The sequence below is a fragment of the Pogona vitticeps genome, chromosome 12, assembly GCF_051106095.1.
Source record: "Pogona vitticeps strain Pit_001003342236 chromosome 12, PviZW2.1, whole genome shotgun sequence".
Lineage (NCBI taxonomy): Eukaryota > Metazoa > Chordata > Lepidosauria > Squamata > Agamidae > Pogona > Pogona vitticeps.
Window position 1 is genome coordinate 16,022,230 of NC_135794.1, and position 25,543 is coordinate 16,047,772.

Sequence of the window (25,543 nt, forward strand, 5' to 3'; positions counted from 1 at the left end):
GCTCAAATGTCAAAGTTGGAAGCATATTGTCCTGTACGGTATTAATGTAAACACTTAAGATCCCTTCAACATGGACCAGCTGTCTTCACAAGACATTCTCGTGGTATTTTCACACTAATTTCTTAGGTAGTAAAAGTGCAATAAATGACATACTCCTGCAGCCCCATTTCAGTAAATATGAGCAATGATGAATTGATTAATCCAGCATAAAATGATCTGATATTATGTATGTGGTTATTGCTTCCCTAGAGCTCAATGAAACCTGCACAGTCAAGTACAGTGTATCTCTCAAGTATCATACCTGGGATGCCAGAGAGATAGGAGAGGCTATTGTGAGCTTTCCAGATTTAGCATAGTGGTTAGGATGCTGGAATGGGGCATGGACCCCCAATGAATTGCGAAAGTCGGTGGGTGAGCACTTGCTCTCTCTGGCTGATCTACCTCATAGGGTTGTTATGATGCACTGCTAAAGAGGGTAGGAATGCAAGCCTTATGCTCATGGAAGAGACAGTTCGAACAATTATAAAGAGCAAGTATAAATAATTCTCTGTGGCCCCTTGTGGGGGGGGGGTACCCTACCCAGAAATTCTGAGGTAAGACTCTTCCCCTCTTCAAACCACAGGATCACCCATGGAAAAAGGATGCTGGGCTGTGGGTCACCTTTTGAGGATTTTTGCTCTTTGAATGAGCTGCTTGAAAACATGATGATGGGTAGGCTGTGTAGGGTTGTATAGCTTGTATAGTCCCTAACACGGCTTTTAAATGTTTCTTGAAGGAGCTCGGTTCTGATACATCCATCAGTGAAGACAATTTAAATTGTTACATCGTTTTGTGATCCTTGCGCACGAATTCCTACGTCCGTCTGGTCTTAGGTGTGGAACAGGTGCCCTTGCTTGTCGACCTTTCTTTCCATGTTGTTATTTTACGCGCAGCCGTAAAGAGTAGTAAAATGAAGGTTGCAAGCCTTAAGCGCACTGATTTGGGCCCTGCATCTGGGCTTAGGGATAGCGTGAGCTGAAAGCAACTGAAACAGAAGGCAGTAAGGATCACAAACGGTTAGCAGAAACATAATCGGGAGGAGTAATGGCTTAAACCATCTCAGGGAAAGTGGGACGAAAAGTTGTCTAGGAGATTAGGAGTCGCACCCGGTACTCCCCCCTCCCCCGCCACACACACACACTCTAGGATTATGCTGTATGGCAGTGTGCTGTTTTATGTCTCAGTGAATGCATGAACTGCACTGCCAACACTGTCCGCTGGATTCAAGCAAAACAGCAAAAACAAGGGTAGGGATTTCCCTCTTGATCCACTGAGCAAAATGCCTTGCTAGTAAATCACAAGGATTTCCTTGCTCCTAAATACGGCCTGGCTCCCAATATTGAAACATACAGCCTGCAAAAGGGCAACAAACTCTATCCAGCCACAAGGAACAGGGATCATTTTACAAAAAAGACTTGCTAACGACACCCATCAATCACAGTGACAGATAATCTTTCCCCCCCTTATCACAACAAAAATATGCTGATCACCCTATCTCCTGAAAAAAGACAAAAGCTGTTCCCACAGCTATAAAGACTCAACTATCCAACAAACAGCAACAAAGCATGGACAGAGTTCCTGATCCAGTCCTCTGAAGATGCCCATGGCCACAGAGACTGGCGAAATGTCAGGAAGAACAACCTTCAGAACACGGCCAAAGAGCCCAGAAGAACTCACAACAACCATCAGATCCCGGCCATGAAAGCCTTAGAGAATACATTTCCTTGCTCCATTTACCATCCTCTTCGGTGCTCAAGCCCCATGCTTATGAAAAAGGAATAGGTCGGACAACAGCAGCATCGGGCTAATGAGGTGAGAACCAGAGAGCGGTGTTTCCTGCTCCCATCCTTTCCTTCGGCAGCACCTCCCATCCAATCGCATACTTCATTGTCGTTGTGATGTTGTGTTCATAGAGCATCCTCCGTGCCCATAGCAAAGGCTCTAGTTCAGTGGCAGGGCACATGCTTTGCTGCCTACGGAAGGTCTGGATCTAGGATCTGGCATCTCTAGCAAAAAGGGTTGGGTAGCAGAGGTTCGTCCCCTTCTCTGTCTGAGATCTTGGAGTGCTGCTGCCGGTCAGAGTAGACCGTACTAGGTAGACTGAGATGCATTATTAATCTAAGACAGCTGAAGGCTCTATGCTGTGTTCTCTAAAGAAGATTATTCCTCAACAATCTAAACTTAAATAGTAGTAGTGGAAGCAAAACAGAGAAGAACGGAGGGAAAAGAAAAAGCCAAGGTAACAAGGGACAAATTGCCTAAAGAGACTTCAGAGTAAATACAATGCATTTTGTTAATTGGAGTGCAGTTGCCTCAAAGGACATGAAACAATTAGAGGGTCTAGGTTGTTGATTTCAGCAAAATAAAGTCCCTGACATTTGTACCTCCGGCAGGCAGAGGTGAAAGGAGTGTATTTTGTGGCCCTTGTGAAGTACAAAGCCTTGATTAACCAAATGCAATTAGGCAACTCTGCTTATTAGCCGGCGCCTGTCATGATGTTAGGGTAGATAATAATATGCAATTAAGGTGATTGAAATAATGCTGATTTCTCTCTCACTCTCTGACAACCTTTTGAAAACTGAACCCTTCATATGTAGAAGCCACCAGACACTTAGAGAAATGTTAGGAAGAGAAAATCAAGTCTGACTTCTGGAAGGGGAGTCTTTCTGTTGAATATCCCTGGATTTTGTATTATGTTCCTCCATGTGTAAAATATTATTAATTCACTGTGTGGAATGCAAAACGTGATGGGTGGTATTCTAATCCATCTTTGGAACATCCATGTGAAAGTATTTAACAGTCCTTCTCGGATGTATATCTTAACATTATGAGGAAGTTTGAGTATGTCAGGGGAGCTAAAAGCAGTACCATCAAGAGGCTAGACTTTGTTACAAATCTAGAATCTTAAACTCAAGGTGGAATGGTGAGAGCTAGACATCAGGCTAAGATACATCCATTTTCTTCTGGAATGACAGTCATATTGGCAGAGGATAATCTATATTTCCAGTGGTGGTGGGTGAAATAAAGTTTTAAAGGAACTACTGTAATGAAGGGTGAAATTGGCAGAAGACTTTTCATAGACAGTAGCTGTGATAGTCAAGCTGATTCTTGTTAGCTCCATGCCGAAGAAGGCAGCATCAAATCACTTCTGAATGTTTTGTACATTTAAGAGCTGTGATGAGACAAACAAACAAACAAAATAACCACAAAAGAATAGGTAGTGCTGGAAGATAAAACTCCCAAATGGGAAAGCACTCAATTAGCTATATGGGAAGAGCAAAAAATAAGTGTGAGTTGCCTTGTTACTAATGAAGCAACTGGATTTAATGCAAAAGGATGTCTAGCTGCTGATGTGCACAGAGGCAATGAGAAATGTATGACATACATAACGAATATAGAATGTAAGATGTATAATCAAGGTCAGTTTGAAACTGTACACCGCTAGAGCGGTGTGCATTTGTGTTTTTGGACTACAGCTCCCAGAATTCTTCAGGCAGCATTATGGGAGTTATAATCCAAAATTATATAAATAATGCGAGTTATAGTCCAAAACAGAAATACGCACACCTCTAGTTAAAACACTGTAATATTTGGTATAAAGTGGGTAAGAATAGGACATTTTAGATAATTACTAAGTGTTTTACTTCAGAAACAAACTCAGAAGATACAGTGTGGTTCTTGATAGTAAGAAGATGTAGCGCAAATTACACAAGCATGTCACTGGATGGCCAGAATAGAATTCGAATTGGCTATGCGGTTGGAAGCAGAAAATGGAGAAGTTCTATTCTCTCTACAAAAGCAAGATTGTGCATGACTGTAGTACAGACCATAAATTGTTAATATACAAAATTAAAGCTTAAGAAACACACTCAAAGTGTTAAAGTAGAATTTAAAAATGAAGAGTGTAGAGGCCATGTAAATAACAGATTTGCATTACAATACTAAACTAACCATGATCCAGAAAAACTGAATTGAAATCAGAAATATCAGGGAAGAATGCAAAATGATAATTCCTGCAGTCAAAAGAAAAGAAGAGCCTTGGTGGATGACTGACTAAGTCACTAAGGAAATAGGATATAAAAATAAGATGAAAGAGCAGAAGAGAATAAAGAAAAGTCAACATTTTAAAACAAGCAGCATGATAAATGTATAATAGAAAAAAAATCCAGTAAAACTGTTCTTGAAATGCCTGGGAGAATAAGAAGGATTTCTCTAAGTGCTGAAATGATACAGTGTATCACAGAAGTGAGTACACCCCCTCACATTTCATAAATATTTTAGTACATATATCTTTTCATGTGACAACTCTGAAGAAATGACACTTGGCTACAATGTAAAGCAGTGAGTATACAGCTTGTGTAACAATGTAAATGTGCTATCCCCTCAAAATAACAAACAGCCAGTTGAAATTTCAGGCCCATTTTCAAATACAACTTCATGCATAATACTACGCCAAAATTCTAATGGAAGGTTATCAGAGTGTGAATAACTTAACTTCCTTCCTGCTATCCTAAGCACACATGATCCTGTCTGATTTCAGAAGCCAAGCACGGTTGGCACTGGTTGTACTTGGATAAAAGAGGCTGCTAAGGGATTGAATAGGAAGAGTGGTTGATCTGTTCTCTTTACTTTGTGGAGCAGACATGTGGACGATCTATTAACACCATACAAGAAATGATGTTTGATTCATAATTTTTATCCTACCTGTCTTTGAAGAATTCGCAGCATGAGATGACAGGATAAGGCCCTTGCCACTGACATCTTGGGGCAAAAACAGATGATGAGTATTTTCACAGTCTTCAGTGGGCTGGCCACGTTGCCAGGATGTTCCATGACCCTCTCCCAAAATGTATTTTCTGTGGAGAGCTTGTCGCAGTTGCTCAGTTATGCGGTGGACTAAAGAAATGATTCAAGAATACACCGAAGACATCCAAAGACAAAGGTCATTTAGTATTGACTGTGCCATTTGGACAGCTGTGGCTTGAAGCCGAAGTGCCTAGCAAAATGCTGTCACACGGGGCTAAAGAACTTGAAATAAAACAAATTAAGGAAGCACAAAGGAAGGTAAAATGAAGAAAGCATGGATGTGACTTCTTGAGAGACCCCCCATTATTTCCATATCTTCCATGCTTGCTTGTGTTGGGCTATTAAGTCACTTGTGTGTCCATCAACTATTGCTACTGCTGAAATTTAACCACTTCTCTTTTTTCGGCTCTAAATGTTGAATCTGGTGGAGATGGCTGTCTTTGAAAATGAAGGGTGAACTAAGGGTGAATTCCAGGGTTCTGTGAGAAGGGTAAGAAAGAATCTACAGTAGTCATCCCATCCCTTATTGATTTGCTTTGCCCAAGCACTGGCTTTCGAGCATCATCTGCTTCACCTCGATTCCATGAAGGAGAAAGACAGAGGCCAGTATCACTGACAGCTCAGCCCACAACTCTGGTTAACTCTTCAGTTTGTTTCGTATGGATGTTTAAAATCCTTGCAAATAAAATATAGTGCTGAGGGAACCCAAAGCACGATGGCCATGGGGCTGAGTACCACTGTCCGGATTGGGAAGAGAATCATTACAATACATCCCAGCTCCTACAAGCCACTCAGCCCTTTGAGGGTCTAGATCCCCTTCAATTCAGTTTCATGCCTTAACTTTTTGGACTAGAAATTGCCTCAAGTAGGATGACCCGTGGTGGGAGGGAGAGCTTGCTGGCTCTCTTGGACTTTTCAATGGCATTCAAGACCCTCAAATGGCAGTGTCTGGTGATACCTAAAGAAGTTTTATGCCACATAGGTTTTTGACCATTACAGGCCACACCATCAGACACGTGGATTGTCTACCTCCAAGCATAAGGTGATTTTCAGTGCAGCCCTTGAAGACATACACTAAAAGTTGCCAGAAGATTTTTTTTTTTCCTACTGCACCAGAATAACATAGTCACTGCCTGGAAATCATTTGGGCCATTGCTCTTAGGTTTTGATGGATCCTCTCCCACTGGATAAGGCTAAGGTTGTTTTCCCAATATTCTAAACAAGAATATTCTGGCTGTATCTGTCTTCCTCAAGCAAATGAAACAGGAATGACTGGATAATATCTTAAAAATTGAGATTCAGGCACAGTTCCCCTGGGCATGCCTTCTGTGCTAGCCTTGTTGATATTCTCTTTTTTTAAAAAAAAAATAATCCAAGAATTCCTCATTGTTTTGTGTGATGGGCAGCTTTTGTCTGCTGCTGTGGAACCTGGCATTCAGAAACAAGAGCAGGATGTGAGCTGTGGGATACAGGATACACAGTTATAGATCCTGAATTAAATCTTGCAGTTTATATATAACTAGGGCTTCACTTTTTAAATTATTCAAGGGTCTAAGCTTTCATTAATTCCTCTGCCTACACGGGTTTAGCTTTGTTTTTGATGTGGAAGGGGATTGCTTTCGCCTAAATTGGTGTAATATCCCCATCCTCTCTCTCTCTCTCCTGCTTAAAATACATGGCGGGTATCATTTCACTAATAAAAAAAATGTCGACATGATATATGAAATTCAAGCTGGCGCTCAGCAGACAAATGCATTTGAAAGCCCAAAGACTGGATCCGCTCTCATTTCTAATCAAAACAGCTCGCCTCAGAAAAAGAAAGAGCAGATTGGTTCTGTGGTGTGTTCATGGGAAGCTGGATGAACTGTTGATGGGAAAGGTGTCAAAGGTTCAGCCTTTTCTCCCACGGTACTTATGGATTATTGACACGCTCTTGTTCCTTTGGTACCACATTTCTACAAGCCCAATCCTGGGCAATGTTGGTGCTACTCCTGGGGGTGCTTTGGGTGAGGGAACAAAGAACAGCTGCCTCGTTTAAAATATGGAGTGTGGGTGTGACTTGCCAGAGTAGCTGGTAAAAGTTCGCAAGGGACTCGGGAGAATCTGGAAGACCAATTTGTGGATTATTGCATTATGAGCAGGATCTGTGCTGATGATTTGTGCTCCCCTCTCAGGAAAAAAAAAGGGATGTGGTGGTGCTGTGGGCTAAACCACAGAAGCCTCTGTGTGCTACAGAGTCAGAAGACCAGCAGTCGTAAGATCGAATCCACACAACTGGAGGGAGCTCCCGTCGCTTGTCCCAGCTCCTGCCAACCTAGCAGTTTGAAAGTATGCAAATGTGAGTAGATAAATAGGTACCACCTCAGTGGGAAGGTAAAACAGCATTCCCTAGTCACACTGGCCATGTGACAACGGAAACTGTCTTCGGACAAGCGCTAGCTCTACGGCTTGAAAAACAGGATGAGCACCGCCCCCTAAAGTTGGACACGACTGGACTAAAAATGTCAAGGGGAACCTTTACCTTTTACCTCAGGAAAGGGGAGGGACAGCTCACTGAATGGTTGTGGCAGCGGGTGCGCTGGGGGGGAACGGACACTGTCCCATTTTGCAATACTGTTGATTTAGTGGCAAGTCATTATAGCAGACCTTTATAACATCACTACAGATTAAGTCAGTTGTGGGCCACTAGCAAATCCAGAGGCTCAAAACTAACTTAAACTAGAGGCAGGATATAAACACCATGATATAAAATAAGTGTCTGGACTTACTTAACTGCATTTACTTAGACCAGAGGTGGACAACGTGTGGTCGTCCAGAAATTGTTGGACTACAACTCCCACCAGCCCTATCCAGCCTAGCCAACAGTGAGGAATGCTTGAAGTTGCAGTTCAGCAACAGATGGGGGGGGGTACGACCCTCTGCCTACCCTAGCTTAGCTATTTGTCTCCCAATTTCCAGTTAGCATTTGAAGTTAGTATCTTTGTACTGTGCAATTCTGAGTGTATTTACTTAGCAGTACATTCTGCTGAATCCAGTGGGATGCGGCGTTAAGTACATATATTTTGGGTGACTGCCTTAATTTTTCTGGCTGTTCTGCATCGTAGGAAACGAGGCTTTTCCAGCTTTAAGTTCAGCGTCCTGTCCAATAGATAGGCATAGTATTTCTGTGATTATTTGCTAGATACAAATGCATGTGTTTGTGTGTGTATATATGCAATGCATAAACACACCCATGAGCACAGAGCCATTTCATAGGAGAGCTGCTGCATGAGGATTTTGGGGTGTACAGTATCTTCAAGTAGCAGTTCCTCATCGGATCTTCTGCTGGGTCCTTTACCTCTCGCTTCTCTGTCCCGCTCTCCTTTTGTTCTTAGATGTCTCTTGCCCTTTTGTCCTTTCTTCACAGAAAAACAACAACCCAGGATCACCCCACCAGGCCCAGCTGCGCCCCACACTGCCTTTGGAGGTGGCTTCCCCTCTACAGCGCACTCTTTTATCCTAGCCTTGCCAGACTGTCGGCTCCCCTTCTCTCTCTCTCTCCCACACCAGCTCCTTTGTGCGGTCTGGAGAGATCAAGGGAGCTTGGCTTGAGCGCCATGCCGTGCCGTGGCTGCTGTTTAGAGGGTCTCGCTCCTGTTCCCATGGTATCCACCACCACCACCAGTTTGGGCCTCCGCTATACCATCAGGTCTCCAGCATGCTCTTTGCATGCTTCAGCAGCAGCTTGTCAAAACAGAGCCGCATGCTTGGTTTGCCATGAAGGAGGAAGGCTTCGAGGAAAGGCTTCCGCGCTCCATTATGGTGAAGAGATGGCAGCCATTCAAGCCAGTAACACCCCCCCCCCGTGTTTTGTTTGTGACACACCTTGTTTTGCACCTTTTCCTTCTGTCCCACAACAAAATGTTACAAAGGAGAAAGAAGGATGAAAGATGTTGGAATTGGGGGCTCACCCAAAAATTTGGGATTTTTCTTATTATAGTCTGTGTATCCCTGCTACTGGCTGTGGGCCAAGTTGATGCAGACTTTTTTTCACCATAATGGGTCTTTTCGATGGGCTGTAATGGACAACCTTGAGACCTCAGTGCTCTTTCCCTCCCCTCATTCTCCATTTCTGTTTTCCTAAGCTTCTGAACAATACCATCATATTTTTTTTATTATTAATCAATCTAGGAAGGTACTCTGCGGACTATAAACTTCTGCTAAGTCCAAATAATTAGAGGGCATGTGCGTGAAGGAGTTACTTCAGAATTACTTCAGTCTCCCCGACTAGTCTGAAATTTACTGGAGCTCTTTTTTTTTTTTAGTTTTACAGAGTTTTTAAAAAAACTAATAAATTATGTAGCAGGGCTTGTGAAAAAGGTTGTTTGCGGTCTCAGCTGATTCAGAAGACTATAGAATGTTTGGTTTTGTAGGAGAATAAAAATAATTGTTCTCACGTGTTTAGCAAGCCCATAAAAACAACAGCGGAGGAAGTGAACAGGCCTGTAATTGCTCTTTTAAAGGATGGGAGGCAGAGAGACTGGGAATGGCCTGGCGTTGTCCTAGCGGAACCTCAGCTTAAAGGGGGCTCAAAGACTGTTTCGCTGCAACGTTTCTCAATGGATTATCTTCGGAAGTAATAATGCCATGCTACTTAGTGCTAGTAAGACCTTGTTCGGGAGCAGTGGGTTTTCTTAGCACCAGAGTTTAAAGAAGATTTCGCTCACTACAAAATCTTTTAGAGCCCAGTCCAGATTCTGTATGTTTCACAGAAGCATTATTTAAGCACCGGCGGACGAAGATAGTGTTTGTGAGGGACTCGTTTCCTGTCGTGTTAAGAAAGGAGAAACTAAACGACAGAGAGGAAGGGAAAGTGAGTTGTGTCACAATCACATTTTACCATTAACTCAGCGCCTGCCCAAGGCATTTGGTCACTTCACAAGATGGTGACTGAAGCGAGTTGATTGGCAGGTGAAACTCCAACACTGACAAGAAGCCTCGTGGCACAGTGGCTAAACTGCAGTGCTCCAGTCAAGACTCTGCTCACGACCCCAGTTCAGTCTTGATCAGCTCAGGTAGCTGGCTGGAGGTTGACTCAGCTTTCCATTTTTGTGAGGTCGGTAAATTGTGTATCCAGCTTGCTGGGGGGCAAAGTGTTGCTTGCATAATTATATTGTAAACACTCTGGAAAGATACGAGTATATAAGCAATATGTTTTGTGTTGCCTTGCAAATAGGGTATACAGTGGTGCCTCGCTTGATAATGATAATCCGTTCTGTTCAAATTGCTGTTAAGCAAAATTGTTGTCAAGCGAAAGTAAAAAAACCATTGAAATGCATTGAAAACCGGTCAATGCGTTCCAATGGGCAAAATACCTCATAGTGCAGCGAAGATCCTCCATAGGGCGGCCATTTTCCAATGCCTGTATAGTGAGCAATCAGTCCTGAAAACAGCGGGGAGCCATTTTGCGATCCCCCAATCAGCTGTTTTCAAACCATTGTTAAGCAAAAAATCGGTTCCCGAAGCAGGGAAACGATAGTCATCAAGCGGATTTTCCCCATTTAAACATCGTTTTGCGATCTCAATAGCTATTCGCAAAAAACTCAACGTAAAGCGGATTTGTGGTGGAGCGGGGTAATAGTCAAGCAGGGCACCACTGTAATTTTATACTGTATTTAAAGGTAGCAGGCAATCCTCTCCTCCAGTGCTCCATGGCTACTCCTCTGTTCCCCAGTATCTGCTAGCTGAGGTGGCCAGTCCACTATGGCTTAACCATAGTGTTGGCGTGGCTTTTGTTATAAGACGAAGGGCTTTGCAGCTCCTAACATGCCTTGCTGTTGGCTGTGTTGGCTAGAGAGAATGCTGTAGCCCAGAAACCTCCAGAGGAGTTGTACTTTACCCATTTACCCCTAGTCTATAAAGGTAAAGGTTCCCCTTGACATTTAGTCCAGTCGTGTCCAACTCTAGGGGGTGGTGCTCATCCCTGTCTCCAAGCTGTAGAGCCAGCGTTTGTCCAAAGACAGTTTCCGTGGTCACGTGGAAAATTTACCCCTAGTCTATAGTAACCCCCTAAACACATTATTGAAGACAGGAGGGCCTGGCATGCTCTGGTCCATGGGTCACGAAGAGTCGGAAACGACTAAATGACTAAACAACAAAACACATTACTGGAAAAGGGGGTTTAATCCTATGGAGAGAGGCAGAACTGGAAATTATTTTTTATAGTTTGAAGAGAATGACAACCTGCTGGATGGAGCAGGTGACTGTGGAGTCTGCTATCCAGGTTGTACTCACTGTGGATGAGCAGGGTCAAGGTTCCCTATCTCTGTACAAGATGTTATACAATACCTAAATCAGGCCAAATAAGGCTTGGACTGGACCAGAGGCATAGCTAGAAATTTTGAAACCCAGGGCAAAGGGCACTATCCTATTCATTTGGCTTGAGACACAGCCATGAGACTCCACCAAGAAAAAAGAAGAAGCAGAATGTGGAAATAAAGTTTCTCCTATGGAAAAAGGAAAGTGTGGGAGGCATTGTGTATTTTCCTAACACAAGTAGATTCATTTCTAGATTTTAGTGTCCTGAGGCAAAGCCCCAGTAGTCCTGCCCTAGTTACACCTCTGGACTGGGTAGCCTTTTAGAAGACACCTCCAGAAACAGGACAAGTTCTGGCAGCTTCAAGAGAGGGCTGCCTTTTGTAAAAGGGGACACAAGGCCACCCTATGGAAGTCTCTGTAATGGGATTCTGGAGCTTGGGTTGGAACAACACAAAGATGGAAGCCTAACGGTAGGTATAAGTCGATTGCCTATGATGAAACCTCTTTGGTGTCCCACGTAGAATTCCTTGTTGAGTCTCCTGTAGTTTTGCAAAGAGGAAAAAAAAAAACCCTGAAAAAGGTCACAGCTAGTTTGATTTCTTTCTGGTCGGTCTCCTTATAGTCTCCACCCTCGCTTTTGAAAAAATATTTCCTTCCTGTTTCCTTTGAACAATTATATTTGGAGTGCTAACACCTGGGAAGGCTTCAGACCAGTTTTGGAGCATCTGAAAAATATTAGGAGAGGTGTTATGTTAAAACGTGATTGAAGTGGTGCGTTTATAACCTCTGTCCTGAAGCAACATTCCCACTGTGATATTCCCATTGCCATGAGGGGTGTAAAATGCCAGAGTTTGATACACAACTCACGATGTGATCCCACGCAGTTTGCAAGAGTTCTTCTTGTTGTTATTTATTATTACTACAACTCCCAGAATCTTCAACCAGCGTAGGGCTAGTGTAACCATGTTGGAGATAGATTTTTGGAGCTGCAATCCGACGTGGCATGTTTCAGAACAAAACAGGCAACATTTTTACTGTGATTTGATGTTATTCTTCCTATTGCTAGCTGCTTTGGGTATGTTTCAGAAAGAATAGTGGAGTGTGAATTTCTCTATTTATTTGTTAAATTTGCATCCCCAGTTAAATTGGTAATTTTCGATGTACGTATTTTCTGATTTTTGATATTTAGTTTTACTGAGGTTTTATCTGATATTTTGTCACTCTGAGCTTTTAGGAAGAAGGGTGGGGTATCAATAGAATTGAAACCACCAAAAGCAACAATAAAACAAATTTATTTTTCTTTCAGTGAGCTTAAGGCTTGGCTCCCCACTTTATCCTCACAGCAGCTGTGTGGGTGTGTGTATATCAGGCTGAAAGAGAGGAATCGGTCCCTTGGCTGTTATTATTGAGCTTCATAGCTCGAAGGGGACCTGCGCATGGAGCTTCCAGTTCTCAGTGCAAATCTATGGCTGCTCCACAGGACTGTCGCTCCTAAAAGGTTGCCTTAATCTGTAAAATAACACTGACTCTTGTCTCCCTCAGTGCTTTCTATTTATTTATTTATTTATTTATTTACAATATTTTTTAGCCGCACCATTGCCAGTGGCTTCTGGCAATGAAAGACATGATGAAAGACATGATGCAAACTTCAGTGCTAATGCTTGCCAAGGCAAGAAGTGTAGGCATTGCTGTTGGGTGAGCGTAAGTGGCCAGCGTTCCTCCCAGTGTTGAACCTGCATCGGTAGGTGTGAGATCATCTGAGCATGGCTCGATCGCCTAGCTGCTTTCCCAGTGCCAAAGATGTACAGAAAGCTGAAGAGCCTTGGCCACAGAGGACCAAGGTGAACCCCCCCCCCCCCCCGTTGCCCTTCCAAGCTCTGGAGCGGCAAAGGCCAGTGAGTGAAGGTAGGATTGGACGCTGCTGCCTAGAGTTATATAGGGAGCTATTGCTGCTCCTCTCTAGCTCCTGAGTCAGTAGGGACCTCTCACTTCCAGCCCTTTCCATGGGCATAGTGGGTGTTAGGAAGGTTGGCGCCAGCCACTAAGTGACAGGCCTTGAGGTGCCTTCAGGCAGTGGGGCCAAAGCGGGCAATGCTGCGCTTCAACTTCCACCTCAGGGAAAAGCAGATTTCTGTGTGTTTGCTAGATGCTGCCATTTCAGGGGACCTTCAAGGCTCCACACCTCCCTCCACACCAGCCCTTCCAGAAGAAAAGGCTGTTGGAAGGGTTCAGTACGACTGTCTGTGTAAGGGAAAGGTAGGGGAAGGCTCCACGCCTGCCTCCCCAGAACCCCTCTTTGAAAGAAACGTTCACCGCCTCCCTTATGCGACTGGCCATCCCTCCCCAGTGGCAGCTCTTAGGATCAGCCGGGAAGGATCTTGGCAAACATCGAAACTGTCAAGAGGATGCCACAGTAACTTCCTCAGCACACGCCGTTAACATCAAGTGCAAATGGAGCACTTCTACACAACATGGACAGGGACACGCATTCGCCACCTCCATTCTATACCCTTTCCCTCAGATATTAGCCTGAACACCACTTACCAAACCTGTATCTTCATATTAACATGTCCTTATATGAGCATATGAGTGTGTTTATATGATCAGGCCCTCTGAGAGCCTCAATGAGGTCTGGGCAAATATCAGTGTTTCTTCATCCATGCTCCATATCAACAAACCTGTATTAAGGTGGTTCAGATAAAAGCTGGGAAGCAGTATTAGAGCCCACCAGGTAAGGCATATTCCAGTACAGCTGCCTCAGGACCGATTCATCTTTGAGAACAGAACTAAGAGCAGCATTTTTGCCTTGGAAGTTGGATTTGGGGGCTGTGATTTTTGCACCAGATGAAATGAAATGAAATAAAACAATTGTACCTTGACACAGCTTTCCTCTTGCCTGCTTCCCCTGGACTCCAGAAGTAAAACAAACCAAACCAAATGTGGAACCTCAGTGTAAGAAGAGATAATGGCCTTTGAGGACATTCTGGATTTGAAGTCTTGAAAGTCTGAGGTTTTTAAGTGGATGAATTTGTTCTGATGTAATGCAAACTCATGCTTGACTGCTCGAGTTTCCCTTCTCATGTACTCATATATTTATTTATGTGAACATTTTAATTTTTAAGCTAAGGCGGCTTCCAGCCTGTGCCGTCGTAGTGAAAATACCAGATAACATAACAGCGCGGGAAACATCCACTCGGCCAGGAGGAAGAAAAACAACAACAACAACAACAACAACAACAACAACAACAACAACACAAAACAACATATTGAAAGCCCTTGTAAAGGACATATGCCCTCGCTAGCTTCTAGAAGATAGGAAGGAAGGGGTTCCACTGCTCTTCAAAGGAGGGAGAACGACCAGATAAACACAATATGAAAGGAATACAGTATAGTCCAAATTAGGATTGTACAAGTCATATAATGAACTTTACAATGTGGTATGTGAAGAACTGTTTCCAGCTTGTGGCCCTCTTCAAATGTGCCAGGGGTCCCCGGGAGGCCACATGGCCCCTGTTGACATTGGCTATTTTAGGCTGCCCACCCAAAATGGAGTAGGTTCCCTTAACAACTAAGTTGTATTTTAAGTTAGACACCAGAGGCCAAACTGGATAGGGAAGCCATAAAGCTGTATGCCCCAGTTGGTGGTCTCTTATTTGCACAGTGTTCGGTATTGCTTGAATCATAGTTTACAGTTACATCTGCACCAGGCAGATAGTGGTCTTTGTATAACACTAGCCCTGAAAGTCATAATTGGAACTGGGTTTGTGACCTTGTTTTATAGGGAAATTATGTGCAAGATGTAGTTGCTCCGTTTGGATGAATGGTCAGCTGTGGTTCATGGCTAAGTTCGAGGTGAGAGGGGAAATCAGTGCAAATAAAAGCAGGGGGAAGTGTGAGCTCAGGATTCAGCCATGAATCATGAAGTCCAGGTTCAGTGTTGATTCTGAACTAGGTAAGAAACTAGAGCCATCAGATGTGGTGTATGATGATTTCAGGCCAGCCTACTCTTTGCATGTTATTGTGGCCTGTGTTTGTGGAAATATCTAGGTGTTCGTCAAGAACTGTTCTGTATAAATTGCTATACAGCAGCTTAGCTTGGAGAATTTGCTTAAAATGTGTTGTTTCATCTTTACAAATGGATTGAAGGGTAGCAGAGGGACTCAACGGTATGGACAAGTTCTAGAAATGGATACCTGGCCCCTGGCCCAACTAGCTTCAGCTTTGGCTTCCACTTGGGACTTCTGTAATGACAGAATAAGGCAGTGATTGGGTGTCAGGGAAAATGAGCCATTTCATTTTCGGCATCATTCACAAGCATTTAAGAAAACAAGAAATATACCCAGCAAGAGATGGCAGGTGGCGGCGGCAGGACCGTGCAGGTTGTTAAAAGGAACCGCAAATGCAACGTTCAGTTAAAAGAGGTGGTTGTGAAAGGGGGAAATAATAATTAAATCAACTTCAAAGCGCCTTGAAAGCCATTCATGCCTCTCAAGCCCTTTCTTCTTTCCCCTTTCTCTGCAAGATAAAGCTCTTGAGTTCAACCTTGCCCACGCTAATTGTTTGCTGTACGGTGAAAGATTGGGTGATATTTTTGGTTAAATAATCATTTGTGTTGTCACACATCATATTGTTAAGAAAGATATGAAATGATTCTGATAGAAGGGCTGGCAGAAGGGAGGGGGGCTGTTTTTGTTCTGTGGGTTCTTCCTTTTCCATTGTGTCATTGTCAATTATATTTCGCTCCTCTCCTCCTTCCTTTGCAGATAATAAAAGGTAAAGCATTTTTTTTAAAAAAATCCCTTGACAAAACTCCAGCTGGAGTAGAGACAGGCAGGCGCTTAATTGACTGACAAGAAATCACTCAGTTATTTAAAAAGCTAACTTGGCACAGAAGGCTGAAGTCCTATGCATGCTTTCTTGACAGTAAATCTCAGTGAAGTCCGTTGGGCTTACATTTCCTGGGTGACCATACTTAGGACGAGAGGGCACCATTATTTTATTTTTGCAATGTACACCGTGCCACACGTATTTGTTCGAAATTCTCATTTAAAAAATCAGAAACGTCCCCCTTTGGCTTGGTTTTATGTTACATTTGATATTCAGCCAACATAATAGGAACAGGAGCGTATTAGGAAATTAGTTGCATGCATTTCTTCAATGAAATCTTGCCTCTGAAGTAATTGTGTAATTTTACTGTTTCCGGTTGCTGGGCAGATCTAAAGTTGAGTCCCCTCACTGCATTCTCTCTTGGCAAGGAGCTGCATTTCAGTTATTTCAAAATGATTCCCATAAAAATGCCGTCTTATCCAAAACGGCTAGCTTTTTGGTGATGCAGCTGTTAACAAGACACACCTTTCCATAAGACGCACCAATTTTTTAGGAGAAGAAAACAGGAAAATATAATCTGTTTTCTTCGCTCCATAAGACGCACAGACGTTCAAACCCCCCACCCACCCCGTTTTGTGGGGGAAAAGTGCGTCTTATGGTGCAAAAAATACGGTAACTTCCAAAGCAAAATTTCTTTCCTCTTCAGAAGTGGCGACTTCACCCCACTGGGAGGAAAAAGGAAGAATAGACAAGCTGGTGATGGAAAGTTGTCTTGTGGGAATACTTCATCTTCTATTAACATTCCTTTTCCTTGAAAAAAAATCAGGAAAAGGATGTATTGTTGTCGAAACAATACAAATGCAGGAGCAGGTGATACCTTTAATCAACTATTAAGAATATAAAACAAAACAAAAAACTAAATAGCAAGCTTTTGATGATCATCTTCAAGGCTGTGCCTCAAGTTCTTGTGGGTAGTTTCAAACTTATGTGCTGTTATTAATGTCCCAAATTCACATGGCTGATGGTGTAGAGAGATCAGGTAAGCTTTTTAAATGGAAATAGCTGCAGTATGTGTGTTGGTTTCAAGCTCCTCTTTAGCTAGCAGTTTGGAATTTATGGCCCATCTTTTAAAACAGAGGACGGTCACAAGCAAGTCTGAGCTCCCCCTCCTTCTCCCTTTCTGCCTTTTTGAAAGTTGAAGCCTTTCTTTTTAGCTGGGGGAGGGAAGACTACATCCAGTAGCATGGCCTTTTCCTTGTAATTTTGAATGTCAGCCGGAAGGTGTGAGGTTTTAAGATCTTGAATTGTATCAGATAAAATAAGTGTATTGCATTGAAAGTTTGAAGCAAGATATTCCCTCAGTGACTAGGCCCAGCTTAGGGACTAAGGCCTATCCTAGGGTGGCCAGCCTTTGGCATGCCAGATGTTATGGACGACAACCCCCAGCATCCCTAGCCTGTTTTGCCAGAGTTAAACAACGGCGGGGGTTATGTGCCAAAACCTATGGCCTGCCCTTTTCACTAACAAAGCCAAGTCATCATCAAGTGCAAGGATGTGTCACTGGAAACCAAGACCATCCACACCATCATATTTCCAGTCACCATGTATAGATGTGAAAGCTGGACATTTAAAAGAAAAAGAGGAAGCAAATTGATTTCCTTTGAAATGTGGTGCTGGAGCAGAACTTTTCAGATACCCAAGACTGCCAGACAAACAAGTGGGTCCTAGATCAAGTCAAGCCTGAACTATTTCTGGAAGCAAAAGCTGTCCCACTTTGGGCTCATCCTAGTTAAAGCTTCTTCATGTCCCTCCCAGTAATTGATGGCAGCTCCTGAGGGCTTCTTAGCTGAGGATCCTTCATAGCTGGCACTCGTTCTAGGGGACAAAATATATACAGGATGAGGACAATCAAAGACATTTTTTATTCAAAGACATTTAGGCCTCTGGCAACTGACATTACTTGCTATGAGGAGAGGCGTTACTATTATTACTGTTGTTGTTTGGATTTGTATTCCGCTTTTATCCTACTACTGTGTAGGCTTGCCGTCATAAAACAAAAGTAAAAACAGATTCATTCATGAAATGATTGAATTCAAATAACGATGAAGCAATACTATAAAACGATTAGATCTCTAAGCAGTTAAAATCATCCCAATGAATTAAACGTTACCATAGGCCAGTTTAAAGAAATTTGTATCCCATAAGAGTGGAAATTGCTCACAACTCTGAGGGGAATGCAGTCTGGGGAGGGTGCAGAGAAAGCCCTCTTCTATGTGCCTGTCAAAGGTGCCTCTGCAGCTGTTGGTCTTTTCAAGAAGCCTTCTGAAGATCATAACATCTGGTCAGTTTATAACAAGATAGGTGGTCCCCCAGATAGCCAGGCTGTATGTCGTTTGAGGCTTCACAGGTTAAAAACCTGCATATTGACTTGAGGCATTTGGCAACTAGTGCAAGGTATTGGAATTGTATGAGATGAATATGGTGTGTCAGTTATTAGAGCTTCAGCATGTTGCACCCAGTTGAAGATGTTGGACCCTATTCAAGGGTAGCACCACATATGGTGCCTTGTGGTAGTCAAGGCACGATGTGACTGAAGCAAATCAAAGTTGATTTAACTGAAGCAACGATGACTTAACAGAAGTCAAGTCAATTCAGGAAAAGTCATAGCTGGCCCATGACATGGAGCTGTACAAAGTCATCCTTTGCCACAACGGCCACCTGGGAATCCAGAGATGGTGCAGAATTAAGAAGTGCATCCAGTCCACAAACCTGGCCTTTTAATTGGATGAACGCTGGGTTGTTTTTTTTTTAAATTGATGTGCCTGAGCATGGTTGCTGAGGAATGGAATTTCTTAGGTACTACATCCCCTTTAAAAAGTCAGTGTTGAGGGGGAAAATATGTGGCAAAGTTATCTTTTGGCAGAAGAATCCATCCACTTTGGCAGGCTTGGGCCCTTTCAGAACCCCCCTCCCCTTATTTTATATAGCCACTTAAATTGGATTATGAGAGGATCAGCCTGGAGTGTAACCTGAGATGAGGCAGATGGACGGAGCAGACAAAAGAAGACAGGGGTACTGGGCTACATGTCAAAGGTGAGGCTGTGGAACTGTTTGCAAATGGAAAGAGACTCCATTTAGTGGTGGCATCTGAGAATAAACATGGCTTTTTGTCCACTGCTTTTATTAACCCATTAAGCATTTTAAAATGTCAGGCATCATCCGGTTATGCTAGGGCCCTTCCGAGATCCCCCTTCCCTCTTTCTTTAAAGAGCAGCCCATATTTTAAACAGGGAGGGTTGGACTTGTAAACAGCAAGGAAGAAGTGCTGTAGAGCAGAGCTGAATCCATCCAAACCACCTTATTATGTACACACACAGAGGGACACACATTCAAGCAGACATATGTCTATGAGAATTTGGTAAACTTTTATATACAGTATTCATATACAGGGCTAGTACCTAAGATCTCATGCCTCATTGTGCCACAGTACAAGTCTGTCCAGCAAAATAATACAGTATACCAATTCCCAATTCCAAGGGGTAGTGGTGGCAAGCGCTTCCTTGCACTCAGTAGGTACCCATGTGTACCTGGGTAGTTGTTAAGGTCTGGGTCCCTTTACTGAAAGAAAGATTTGGGGAATGAATTGACAGGTTTGACAAGAACCTGAGTAGAATTGTTGATACAGTTTTGTAAAACTATATGTAAGAACTTATAAATGCTGTAAGTATTTGTAAGAATCACTGTAAAGAAATACTATAAAATACTGGTTTAGACAGCTGTGAAGGATCAAGATATGTAGTAAACCTTGTAACAGCTGTGTAAGGAAACCAAAGATTGGCTGAAGGTGGAATAAAGCCAGCCGTTCCAGCATTCTACCTTGCGGTGTGGGTTGGAGGAGTAAGGAGGAATGTTGTCAGATGGATTTAACAAGGGCAAAAATTCACTGGATTGATTTATGGACTGAACCTATTGATATTGCCGTGTATGACCAAAGGACTGAATAAGGACTGTGCTGTATGTATGAACCTTGCTGCAATCTTAATTCAATATAATTTTTCATTCAATATCATCTCTTTGCTTGATAACTCACTGAGCAACTTTGATTCTCTGTGAAAACTACTACTGTAGTTGTCACCCCTGGCATGCTACTACACTCTGTCATGAATGAATGAACTATTTATTTATTTATTGTTTAACTATTTAATTATTTATTCCTTTATATATTTGTTTATATAATAAGCAAACAAATAAATAACACTCTTGCTCAGAGCATAGAAATAACATGTTAAATTTAACACATCAATGTTAAAACAATTACTTTTGTGTTTAGCAGAAGGAATACATCTAACTTTAAACAAATAACATTTTCAGAGTAAGGCTGGAACATTAAAACCTGATTTTTAAAACTTTACCCTTTGGATGTATGATTTAACCTGCCTACTTTGCAAAAGTAAAACATTTAACTAAATTAACAATTCTTTCCAAAACTCTGCTTTTGCCTGATTTCCCCCAACTCACAAAGGTACTCAGTGTGCCTGTAGGAAGCAAAGGCCAGCATTTCTGGAATATTCCAGCAGGATTCTCACCAGTTCCCCTTGTTTTGCAAAACTGTAAATTTGGGTTTTCCTCTGCTATTGTGAGGACTGGAAGCTTTGTTTCTCTTTAGTGTCGGCAAGTTCTGATCCTAAAACTTCCAGCTGTCTGTCTAGGTGCATACTAAATCTCCTATCCTCTCCAGTTCATAAACACATATTTAGCAATCCTGGGTATAAATCTTGGATCGCAGCATGTTGTTCTTTTACGAAATAAAGCAAGTTAATCAATGGCTAATTTGAATGATCTTATAAGATCTCATTCCCTAAGATCTACCCCATGCACCTCCCAATTGATGTTGTGGGTGGCCACCCCAAGAGGCTTGGAAGTCTTCAACTAGGAACTGGGTCTTCTCAGTGGTGGCCACCTTGTTATGGAACTTATTAGTGGAGGTGCATCAGACACCCATCTTCCTAATGTTTAGAAGGCAAATAAAAATACTGCTCTTCAGTCAGGCTTTTGAGAGTCTCCTCCCTGTTTAACTGATTTTTTTAAATTGCATAATTGGATGTTATTGTCCTCACCATCTTGAGATTCTTCTTTGTTTGTGAGGTAGATGGGTTACAGTGGTGAGATATTTCCTTGTGTCTTTGATGTTTTTAGTTTACTTTTGTAAGCTGGCCAGAGTAGTGGCTTGCTCCCAGATGGGTAGGGTAGAATTTTAATAAACACGGGCATCGCATTTCATGTGGGAGAAAGGAACTGCCTGGCCCTTGAAGTGACATCTTCCTTTCTCTCCCTTCTTTGTATTCCAGGTCTTAGCCGTTCTACAGAGCTAGCATTTACCATAGAGCCCAGCGACCACATAGCTGTCCAGGAGCAGCCACTGGTTTTGTACTGCCAGGTGGAAGGCATCCCGCCCGTCAGCATCACTTGGCGGAAGAATGGGGTGTTGATGGTGGACGACAAGGACTCATTCACCCTTGCAAATGGCTCGCTGTACATCTCCCACTTCCAGAAGCTGAAGGGCGATGGGTCTTCTGATGAAGGCGAGTACGACTGCATGGCCCGGAATCGCTTCGGCTTGGTGGTCAGCCGCAAGGCTCGGATCCAAGCGGCAAGTAAGTTCTGTTTTTCCAAATATATGATGTGGATTATCGGGATCTAGTTTTACTAACATTTGAATTCTGTTTCCCCGTTTATTTTGATGTCCCTTGGCCACAGATTTCTTAGTTACACCCATATAAGTGTAATGGAGTACAATGCAGTGGTGAATCATTGCTAGTTAATAAATTGTTGCCTTAGGTGCACATAATTTAAATGGGTTGTCGTGTGACACCTTAGGGTACACTGCCAGTTTGTTAATTAGCAGCAATTTTGATGCTGCAGTTTATGCCATGGCACTTGTCCCATTGCACATAACCAATATGATCCTGCCCTTTATTAATCCCGGGGCTAATTATTTATGAAATCTGAAATGAGGTTAAGTAGAGAGTTTCACTCTCACTTGTTTGAATCTCTTGCCTTCTACCCTACGAGCGAGAAGGTGCCATAAAGACTCTGTCATTAGAGGGTCGTGGTCCCTATAGGGCTGGGAACTCTTGAGACTCTTCCATATGTTATGCTGTATTGCAGTGCTTATATCCTGATGCCAGACAGGAACAGATTAGGGTTCATTTGATGCAGTTCTGTGTTCCTTAATCAGTTCCAAAATTCTCTTATACTGCAAGGAGACAAGCTCTCAGTTATTGCCAACTTGATGAATTCTGTTGCTTCGGTGCTTTTATCTTACGGGTGCTTTAGCTTCTGCACTTGTGTTGTTGACTGGGCTGCAAAAGAAAGTAAGGTATGCTTTAACAGGATGAGCCAGGATGGAGCACAGAGGTCGTTAGTCGGAGTTCCTCAGGTACCTTGCCCTTATCTTCAGTAACTGGGTGCCTCCATAAGAGATGCTCCAACATGCATGGGCTAAAAGGCCAGCAAACCTGTCTCCCTCTTTCCCTGAATCTCTGACCTCCCCTCCCTGCCACCAGAGACCCTTCTGCTCATTCGTCCTTGCCTGCACCTTATGGGGAAGTAAGGCGCTGAGGGGCAGGCAGAGGAGAGCTTGGCCAGAGCCTGCTTTGCATGAACACTGGCCATGGAGAGAACTGGGGCTGTTTGGGGGAGGGGGAGGGCTTGCATATGGGAGGAACAAGTCATGTTCTTAATTTCAACCCCCAGAATCCCCTAACCAGTATGCCAGCTAAGGCATTTTGAGAGCAGTGGGATTTTTTTTAAAGATATGATTTCAAACTCTGAAAGTGAGGTGCTATATTATAGTAGCTGTATACAGTCAGGATCCAGAGGGACGTTTTTTCTGACCCAGATAAGCATCCTTGGGTTGCCAGTTGCTGACCTCTGTGGTAGGGGAATCCCTTGGACAAGTGTGTTCCAGAAAGCACCCTCTTTAGGCCATTTACAGCCTTTTTCTTCTGAGACATGGTAAAATTTTGCCTTTTTTCTTTTTGGACTACCATCACAGGACTCCCACAGCCAATAGGACCCCTAGTGATCCTGCCTGTGGTGCTCTGGGAGTTGTAGTCTGGCCCCTAAAACCTCCCAATCTCTGGTTGTTCCTAAGGAGATGTGGTCAAGAATGATTGCTTTTTGGCGGGATTCCTGCCGTATTCTTTCCCTCCTTCTCAAAACTCTATTTTATTTATCTGGCGTGGGTGGGTGGGTAGGGCGCAGATGGAATCACAGTTGTCCCCTGGAATTTGCTCCGGGGTTTCTTCTTTGCACCTTTTAACTGTAAATCACCTTCTGATTCTGCTGCTTGATAAGAAGCTCCGGGGCTGCTGTCCAGCCAGGTATTCTGTCTCTGGGATTTGCAATGATTAACTCTTCAAGGGCTGGATGTTAAGGTCTACTAGGTGTTTGTCAGCAAGCGCTGGAGCCCCTGGTGCACCAGCCGTGGAAGTATCTCTGTTCCTTCGGCTGTGCGTTCACAATCTGTCATCCATGGCACCCCATTGCATGGGGCAAATAAATGTGTGTTTGCACGTCTGGTAAAATGGGATTGCTAATCCCCAGCACCTCATTTAAGTATTCCGTTATGTCTTCCATCACACCCTCTTTGCAGGAACGTTTGGAATCTTTCCTCCTCCATTAGTGTTGCAGCCAGAAGATCCCTGAGCATGTACAGTGTGCAGTCTGAGAACTGCTCCAGCATCCTCTCCTGAGTGTTCCTCTTGGGCTATAAACAGTTGTTTTTGTTCAGAACTGGCAAGATATTCCCATGGTTAAACCTGCACTTGAATTACAGAGAGAGAAGTCTGTACTCTTTTGCAAAGGCTGGACGGGGCAGCAGGGGGGGAAGAGATGACTTTAATGAAAATGAGGATAACGATGAGTGGTCTTTGGAGGTTTCATTGAAGTCGTAATTTCTCCTATTATCTCAACACTGGTTTGGCAAAAGATGTTTTAATTTGATTCCACCTTTCGGAAATTGGTGTGGCTATTTTCAGAGTCCAGAGCTGAGCTGAAAGACACCTTTCCTCCATCCACCTCTGAATGTGTGGGTAGTGAAATGGGGGTGATTTCCAGCTGTCAGTTGTTTTTCCTTGATGGGTTGGTTGAGGAAAGGAGACAATTAACTAAGACAGTGGAAGTTCTCTTTTCTCACTGTTTAAGAATGAGACAAACTACTGCATGGCTTCAGGGGAACAGAAGCCATCTCTTCCCCACTCACTCCCAACTGTAATTATCCTTTTTTTTTTTTTTTTTTTTTGTCGAAGAGCTCTGTGTGGGCCACAATAGTTCTTAGCTCTTTTCCTGTCGGGTTCGGAGCGGCTGCCTGCTCCATCTCAAATACACCTTTCCCTCAAATTGTCACACAACAGTTCTGGGACGGATCTTGCCTCAAATCGTATGTTTCGTACCTACCGTACGATGGAAACACCTCCACAAAATCTGGGTGAAGCAATCATTTCAGACAACTACACCAGAGCACAGAGTGCTGTCAATCTGAAGATGCCGGCCACAGAGACTGGCGAAACGTTAGGAAGAACAACCTTCAGAACACGGCCAAAGAGCCCGAAAAACCCACAACAACCGTTCAGACAAGTTGGATCCACTGCTTCCATCTGTTTATATGTTCCAAATTCATAATTTGCCTAAGAATGGATTATACCTCACAATGCAAAACAAAAGGAAAGGTAAACAAACGAGAAAGGCACAATGAGAGGCAGACAGTGAGCTCCTTGGGGGTTTTGTACAAAATAGCCATGGCTTCAGCTCTGGAATTGTTGTGAAGCTGAATTAAAATGAATCTCTTTCGCATGGATTTAATGTGGATAAATTGGTCATTGCCTTGTCCTTCTGCCACTGCAACTAGCAGCATCACTCACTTATTTATAGGAAGCTTAAGGGGAATTTGTCCAAGGAGTTTCAACTAATGGCAAGCTCTATTGAGCAATCTGTCTTCTGTTACCCTTCTTGTGAAATGGAGGAGACTATCGCATTGCTACAGCCAGCAACAGCCCATTTTGGGAGCACCCCAAAACTGCGATCGGCCTTCACGTCTACACTGGAGGTTGAGCCTGGCTGAAAAATCATTTTCCTGTTGTTCTGGGAGAGGTGCCATAGACATGGGGCTGGAGGGACACTTGAATTTTGCTGCCTGTGTTAAAAGTTATTTTTTAAATTAAATCTGAGAGAGACGACGCGCACGCATGCACAGACCTCGGCTGTTTTACAGCCACAAGGCATCTGCTGAAATTCAACTTCCCCACAAAAATAGGAGATGCTTTGCCCTGTTGTTCAGCAAGACTCTGCAGCACAAGGTACTTTGCCTGAAATTGGCACCAGTTTTCCATGGCAGAAGAAAGGTAAATATGTAAACTGGTTTGAAACAGGCTTACTCATCTTGGGAAATTCAACTTTGCAAAGATATTTAACTTTCTTTGCCAGCTGTACCCTTAGGATGTCTGATTTGGCTACAGTGACACACGGCCCTTGATTTCATCATACTCGGATTACTGTAAACGGCTCTGTGCGG

At 43.2% G+C, this 25,543-nt stretch overlaps 1 protein-coding gene across 1 annotated transcript in view; it reads left to right on the forward strand.

Annotated features, from left to right (window-relative positions):
- The window catches only part of IGDCC3 (immunoglobulin superfamily DCC subclass member 3), a 151,380-nt gene that overhangs the window by 2,694 nt on the left and 123,143 nt on the right, over positions 1-25,543 (forward strand). The window contains exon 2 of the mRNA XM_078380895.1: positions 21,318-21,623. Within this exon, the coding sequence (XP_078237021.1) occupies positions 21,318-21,623 (306 nt within the window). The remainder of the gene's footprint in view (positions 1-21,317; positions 21,624-25,543) is intronic.